This window comes from Haliotis rubra, unplaced genomic scaffold (assembly GCF_003918875.1).
Source record: "Haliotis rubra isolate DU_JTF1 unplaced genomic scaffold, ASM391887v1 Scf2547, whole genome shotgun sequence".
Classification (NCBI taxonomy): Eukaryota; Metazoa; Mollusca; class Gastropoda; order Lepetellida; family Haliotidae; genus Haliotis; species Haliotis rubra.
Genome location: NW_025766611.1, coordinates 21676 through 29615, shown reverse-complemented (window position 1 = coordinate 29615; position 7940 = coordinate 21676). Strand labels below are relative to the sequence as shown.

Below are 7940 nucleotides of genomic sequence, written 5' to 3'. Positions count from 1 at the left end.
ATGCGTGTCTACTTTTCTTAAAAGCTACTGAAATAATTAAGAAAAAAAAAGAAAAAATCCATTACAAAATCACTTGAAAACTAAATTTTATATTGTTTCACAAATGTAAAAATAGACTCTTTATTCCTGAAAAGGAAGACAATTGTCAAGTCTCAAACCTTGCTGTATGAGCTGCTGAGTTAAGAATAACTTACCAAGCAATGTAATAGTGCAGTCAGGATTATTAAATCTTAACTACAATTTCATGTAGACTCAGGAATTTCCACAACATGCAATCTTTGAGTTTATTCATTGAGTTATACAATTTCCTAGACACTTAAGATATTTCATATTAATGAATTAACACAATTCACATAACCATCATTTATCAGAAAAAATATCATTTTGATATTTCAGTATTTGCAAAATATTATGAGTAACGTTTTTTGTTTATAGACATTCATATTAAGTATATTTCATCGAAAATATAGAGTACCTGAATGGACAATGGCACAGTTTGCATATATAGCATACAGGATGGAACATTGATGTTACAGGATGAAAGACATTAAGGATGCACCACGTGATGTCAGCTGCAGAACGCCTAGTCTCTACATCATCACAACCTACATATTACAAGAACAACACAATAGGGATAGGAGCACACTAACAACCACCTCATATACAGTTAGCAGTGACACAGAACACCAGCACCTTTCTCTGTATCTCAAGGGTTCCCATTAAACGTACACTAGCCCCTCCATCCATCCTGTGATTTCAAATTAACCGCCCTTGATTTGTAATTAAAAAATTGATTTGCTAAACTGCTCAGTCTGACTGTCAATCACCATGAGTTGCAAGGCAGTGTCAATGCTGAATGGTCGATATGGATCCAGGCGATATGGATCCATTCAACATGGATCCAGTCATTACTGTAGGTTTACTGGAAACACAAGCCCTGAAGATACAGAGAATGCATACCTCTCATGTTCTTGTGACCTCTGAGAATAACATGCCTCCAAACTTGGTAGTCATAGCACTACGTTCTCATGGACAAATGGGCCTCGTGTTCAGGCACACCTCAAATCCACTGAGGGAGTTGGATTTTACTGCAGCTTCAAACAGTATTTCAGCTTTACGTTATATCAGGACTCATGACGAAGGAAGCCTAAAGTAATGTAGGTCTCTGACAGATAGGACTTTGATGAAATCAACAAGCCTAGCATTGTGCTGACAAACCTGGACAAATAACCATGGTAAACAAGGGATTTGAACCCATGATCATTAGTTTCCGGCATGCCTAAAGGGACACAACTCTGAATTTCTAAACCTTACACAGCCAAGCCACAAATACCCTCTAAACCATGTGATGGTCATGCTGACAAAAAAAGAATCACTGAAACCTGATTAAGTAAAAATTAAATTTGTTAAAAATAATGCTGATGAAGTTCAAGAGGAGCAAGAATCGTAAAAAGATGGACAATACAAACCAGATTATGCTGACATGGAGGACCAGATATTGATATACAGGTGAGTATATATATAGCATGATGGTCCAGCATGGACGTAACATCATAGATAATGTAGATAGATGCATGACTTGTTAATTATTAACTGGACACCCAGCATCATAGAAAATGGACAATGACAGAAAAATAGACATAAAGTCTAACATCATACAGATCTAAATTGCAGATGAAATATGATGGTGAACATTCTATGCACATTATACAAGATGGCAGCACTACTGAATACCGTATACCTACTGCAGCAGTTACATCCCAACAGGTCGACCTGTCACCAGCTGTTGACCTGCATGTATGGTTCTACACCACAGATTCAACTGATGCAGGTACATAACAATCCTGCCATCTGCTCGATACTAATCCTTTACACAAAAGTCTTCAGGAAAATACCATTCATTGATAAACAGGTCACATAGAAGACCTGTGCAGCTAGACTACCGACACTTAGAGTCGTGGAGCATTGTAAGCAGTAGCAGTACTGGACAGACTGATGACAGCACGTTGTTCACTACTGAGTATTCAACTCAGACAGGTTCACTTGGTTTACAGATTTTGTCACTTTATATTTTTCATCGCAATTTATTTTTGAATGACTTTTTGATCTCTCAATCGAATTTACTCCTGATTGTGAGTCAGATCTGTGAACCAAGTAAAGAAATGTCACCTCAGCACCTTACTTCACTGTATTGCAAAGTCACACGTCAGACTCCACCAGGGAAATCTTCTCTGTGTTGTCCTCGGGGCGCAAGTCAAACCTGAAGACACAAGAAAACACAGGGATCAAACACTATTACCTTGTGAACATGGACTGTTAATGGTTTACCACTACAGATTCAACTGATGTAGGTACTTCACAATCCTGCCACCTGACATCTGCTGCAAACTAATCCTTTACAGAGAAGTATTGAGGAAAATATCATTCACTGATAAACAGGCACAGGGATCAAACACTATTATCTTGTGAACATGGACTGATAAAGTCCAGTGTTACTGGAATACTATGCCTCACAATTAAGACATTCAAATATTGTATTGAAACTCTTGGTTCGATTCTGTGAAACGTTCAATGTTCCTGGTTTCCCCTGCTGTGATATAGTTCGCATAATGATCACACACTCGCCATAGTATCCTTTACACTCTGTCATATCACTATCCAATCATTTGAAGAAACAATCAGTTTTAGGCAACATTCTTAGTTAGGGATACTACAGCTCAATGAAGATGATATTGCAAAGAAGCTTTCCACTCTACACAGTACTTCACTGGGACGAAACTAAACTCAATTATCACAACCGTGGAAGTGTCCCTCGTAACCAACCCAACTTCCCAAAGAACACTGAGCAAGATGAGTGAGTGAGTGAGAATGGTTTTATGTCGCTTTGAGCAATATCACGGCGGGTGACACCAGAAATGGGCTTCACACATTGTACCCATGTGACGAGCGAACGGTTTAACCACTAGGCTACCCTGCCCCAGCTAGATGATGTAAGACGAAGTGGGTTTGAAGGTTATTGCAGTTATACTGGGATGATGATACATGTGTTTTGTGTGCTTTGCTGGTATTATGGTGATAATATACCACCGTTTAACATGGATGGCCGTCTCAGACACATTACACTGACAACAAGCTGACCAGTCTTGTTTCATCTCGTTAATGCTAAGCGTCACCTTATATATTCCTTTGGTGGAAGGAGCAAGCATACACTCCGAAACATCGTGTTATTCACAATAAAGAATTGACATCCATAAATCTTACTATTCTCACTGACATTCTGCTCTACAGGCACTCTGCTTTCTGTACTCTACCACCTGACATGGAGGTGGATGCACTGAAGCTTGAGCTGAGCCTACACAAGAGCCTTCATGAATGAGATATTTAGAACCCAAACAAAAGGTGCCTTCCTCAAGATTAGGTACCGCTCCAGATTATTATATGTAGGCTAGCAGCAGTTTAGCTTGCTTTCGTCCATACTCCAACTAAGATCCTCACTGGTACCAGAGCAAGTCAAACACAGTTTTAGCCAAGATCCACTCTTGGACCTGATTATGTTAAGTCCAGATCCACACTCAAACCAGATTAGGTTTGGTATTTCGAGATTGGAGAGTTTGTTAAAGGGAGGTAACTCACCACTCTGTAATTGCCTTGGACGTATCCAGGTTGTTAAGGTCAAGGTTGACGACACCCATGATCTTCTTGCTGGAGGAGAACACCCCAACTTCATTCTTCACGCAGACCTCCAGCGACCTATTTGGCAGCTCGGACGGACTAATTGGATACTCAAACCTAAAACAGAAAAACAGTTTCCTAGCAAATGAGTGAAAGTTTCAGGTCAGTGTACACCTTTCAATAATGATGGAAAAAGATCGGAAGGGACACAGGCTTAACATAAAACTACTCTAAAACGAGGCATAATGTTTTTCGTTCTCAGTTGCAATGTAGTTGCTGGAAGCACTGTCTGTCAACTTATTTACATTCTTGAACTTTTTCTGTTTTAAAGAGTTAAACTCAGGACCCATATTAGTGAGTGAGAGAGTCTAGTTTTACGCCACACTCAACAATATTCCAGCTATGTGGTGGCGGTCTGTAAATAATCGAGTCTGGACCAGACAATCCAGTGATCAACAGCATGAGCATCGATCTGCGCAATTGGGAACCAATGACATAATGTCAACCAAGTCAGCGAGCCTGACCATCCGATCACGTTAGTTGCCTCTTTCGCTAGGCATGGGTTACTGAAGATCAATATTGTAAACCGGACCTTCATGGGTCCATATTATAAAAGGTTCCTTTTAAGGAAAGGATCAGCTTCCTTGTATTCAACATATATATCAGTGTGTGAGGCTGCTCATAATATTAAGCATCAGTTTGTCTAGCCCAGATATGAGTAGTTATTCAAATACATGGATACCAAATCAGTGTGTGAGGTAATTACTCATAATATTAAGCATCAGAATAAAAGCACAATATGTCTCAACAAGCCTTGTATATTTGTATATTTGTATTGATATGACCAAAACTGTTCAAAGTTATTTGTAAGATCATCATATCAAAATATGACAGAGTGCGTGAGTGAGTTAAGATTTAAAGTCACATCGGCAATATTTCATATCGTGACATATATCGTGACTATAACATACATATAATATAGAAAACACTAGATTATCACAGATTGAGTTAAAAGATTAGCTAGCATATATCTTTAAAAGTAGTCTAGACAATACAATGTAAAAAATGGGCTATAGATCGCCAACAACTGAAGGTAGATCACCATACTAGGGACCATGGGGACTTACAGTACATTTGCTACCTGCATGGACCCTAGCTGGATTTAAACCATCCGTTCAGCCGCTGGCGATTGTAGGAAAATTTAGTCGGCAGTTGAAAGAACAAAGATACTACGTTAAATATATGGTAAATTTTATTTTTACTTCGAGTTTTGGGACTAACGTACACTCTCAGAAGGACAATAATATTACTGTAAATATGACAGAAGTAAGAATGCATATAAGGAACATGTCACAGTTAACTCACGTCTCATCAAATACAGGGTTCAGGTTGTCTTTGATAACCTGCGTCTTTCTCCGCGTGGAGCTGGATTTCTCAGGCAAAAGGTACATACGCACATAGGGGTCAGACAGGTTGTTGCTGTCGAAAGGTCGCAGGTTTCTGTAATAATAAAACAAGAGGTATTTCTTAATTTTGTGACTGTTCAGTCAATAAGTTTAGCTCCATGCTACAATGTGCTTTGATGTGATTTCAAGTCAGCAAGTGGTGAGAACCTTATAGAGTGCGGGTTTGAAAATCGGATGGGACTCAATCCCCAAGATCCAGAATCTGTACCTAACTGAGAAAGTGTAATCCCAAAGGTTACATATGTTAACTCTGCCAATGTCCACATGTCAGAAGACCATACAAAGCATGTGATCCAGGCTGTTAGTTGTCAGGCTTCAATTATTGTGGAAGCCGCAGTGGCTGGGTGAGTTGGGTAGCTGCCTTTGTGTGCTGGTGATTTGGTGCCTGACTCTGAGAGTGTGGGTTCAAATCCTGGACTGTACTCAACCAAAAAAGTACTAGAATCTGTACTTTATTGAACAAACGTTATTTCTGAAAAGACCTTGTGTATTCACAGTTTCATCAATATCATAAATGACCATGTCCTTCTATATGATTCTATGTGTTAAGAACTTGTATATTGAATGACATCTAAGGAAGAAGTCTGGTCTACTTACACGCATTTGTGCACGACGATGATGAGGGTTTGTCTCTGGGGGCTGTAACGGAACGTCATCTGGATACGTCCATTTTAAACTCCCCCTTGTATCCACAACTCTGTCATGACACAATACAATAAATGCTCAATAAAAATTGGGTTTTACCTGAACAAACAGCTCTTTGAATCTATGGTCCACGAATGTTAGGATTCCACTTAACAAAACAATGCAGTCAAGGTAGCTAGCAAGACCTACTCATCAAAACAATTAGCAAAAATATCAATATCAGATATTTGATCGGCCAGGCAACATCTGTGAAAACTTGTTGAAGTGCATGGAGATCACAATGTCATACTTTGTCATATGACATCAACAGCTTCTAATGTTATAACTGATCTTGTTCAAATTTTGAATTGCCATACCAGAGTGACTGGCTGTCAGATCTGACACTGTCAAATGGCACTCAAAATATGTCTTCGTACTAGTGAACACATAATGGGAAAGTTCTTTAACACCAGTTGGTTGTTTCAGGATTTTTATAGTATGTGTGACTATTGATAGTTTAGTAACTGACTTCTGTTGATAAATGCGCAGTGCAAAATACAGGAAGTACCAGATTTGGGCACTTTGATTTAGAGTTATCCACCCCTGTTACCTCTTAAACAAACTTGATCTGGATTTAAAGTTGTTTGTCAGTTATTAAAAGAGACTGAAACTACTTCAGCTTGTTTATATTACATATAAACTAAACATTCATTTGGGAAATGACTTCAAATGAGACAATTCAAGGAGAAAAAACTATTGCAATAGTATTGCAATAGTTGATCGCAATAGACTATCGCTATCGCAATAGTACCTTGCAATAGACTATTGCTATCGCAATAGTTGTTCCCCTCAATAGTCACCCCTATCAATAATACAAAGCTACACTTCAGTTGGAGAGGTAACTGGACAGATACAAGATGCCTTGATCTCAGACAACTCACTTCTGCTGCATGGCTGGTGCCTTTCTCTGTCGGAGACTACTCTTGGCATCCACGGAACTGGACGCAGGTGGAATCACTTCATCCGCAGCAGGAGCAAGCTGAGACGGTTGTGATGGCTTGTCAACAGACGTCCCCCTCGGGTTTCTTCTCTGCAGGTGACCTTCCTGCCTCCCAACCCCTCCCTGGCTTCTCCCTCCTTCTTGGGGTGGTTCAGTGATAAGGGGTTCACTTTCATCCAGCCAGTCAGCATTGTAGTTTGGAGTCAGCACCTATGACATGAGCACAATTCAATAACTGCTTCTTTGGTCATTTGAAAGAATTCCCGACTCCAGAATAACATGAAAACATTATTTCACGAAGAAGAGCTAATTCTTTATATTTATTTTGTCATTCTCAATAATCAATCATTATCTTACACTTAATGTGAGCTTCACCAAGAAGTTGTGAGCTTAGAGCTTCAGGTTTGACAGTGAACTGTATATGAAAGAGTACTGAAGTGTACACGATATTGTACGTAGTAAGTGTACTTGATAGTGCACATAAGTATATGTGTCAGTGTAAATGACAGAGGACATAAGTGTTATGTCCTGGTCGGATACGCTAACGAACCCGATGTGACAGCTATATTATCGAACCATTGAAATACGTGTTAAATTAGTGTGCCATTAGCTCGCATTAACACATATTTACGCAAGTATGCAATATATATCAAACTAACCCTAGTCATACGAGATTTCAAGGGTATTTTTGAAATCCATGTCCTTCATTCACAGCTTTTACGTTTGTTACGCGTGCTAGAAAACACATGAAAACAATGGTTAGATTTACACACCTGTGAAACACATGTAAATGCAGAGATGAATGTATATTATATTTGCACCCCTTGAACCTGTGTAAATCTGACAGCCAGATGATACGTGCAGTCCGTTTAGATACGAAATGAGAACGATGAATGATTAAAATAGGGACTCGAAATAGGGATAAGTGCACAGAACATAAATAACCCACATGGCCCTGAAGCCTCCCTACCCAACAGGATCTGAAATCTGACGTTTTATGATCTATCACAGAAAAAGTTGTTTAAGAAACTATCATGTAACATTGTTCTATTTTCTCGCTTCGTACCGAGGGGTGACAAACGGCTGGTGGAACAGCGCCGGCACTCACTTCAGGTGCAACTCAGCACAGCCCCCTACAAGCCAGGATACGGCCGGCGCTGTTCCAGCAGCCGTTTGTC

At 39.5% G+C, this 7940-nt stretch overlaps 1 protein-coding gene across 1 annotated transcript; it reads right to left on the bottom strand.

Annotated features, from left to right (window-relative positions):
* Window positions 1–1397: 1397 nt before the first annotated feature.
* On the bottom strand, window positions 1398–5817 carry LOC124279680 (extended synaptotagmin-2-A-like). Its single transcript, XM_046715518.1, has 4 exons — window positions 5736–5817; window positions 5038–5172; window positions 3634–3789; window positions 1398–2260 (listed from the first exon to the last, which is right to left on the bottom strand). The coding sequence occupies exons 1-4, from the start codon at window positions 5792–5794 to the stop codon at window positions 2200–2202; spliced, it is 411 nt and encodes a 136-aa protein (XP_046571474.1). The 5' UTR covers window positions 5795–5817; the 3' UTR covers window positions 1398–2199.
* Window positions 5818–7940: the final 2123 nt, after the last annotated feature.

Bases quoted from the DNA above. Each gene is read 5' to 3' on its own strand.
- LOC124279680 (XM_046715518.1), bottom strand. From the start codon at position 5,794: ATGACGTTCCGTTACAGCCCCCAGAGACAAACCCTCATCATCGTCGTG. The intron at 3,790-5,037 runs GTGAGTTAACTG...TTTCTGTTTTAG, and splicing joins AACCCTGTATTTGATGAGAC to GTTTGAGTATCCAATTAGTC. The intron at 2,261-3,633 runs GTGAGTTACCTC...TTGTGTCTTCAG, and splicing joins TCCAAGGCAATTACAGAGTG to GTTTGACTTGCGCCCCGAGG.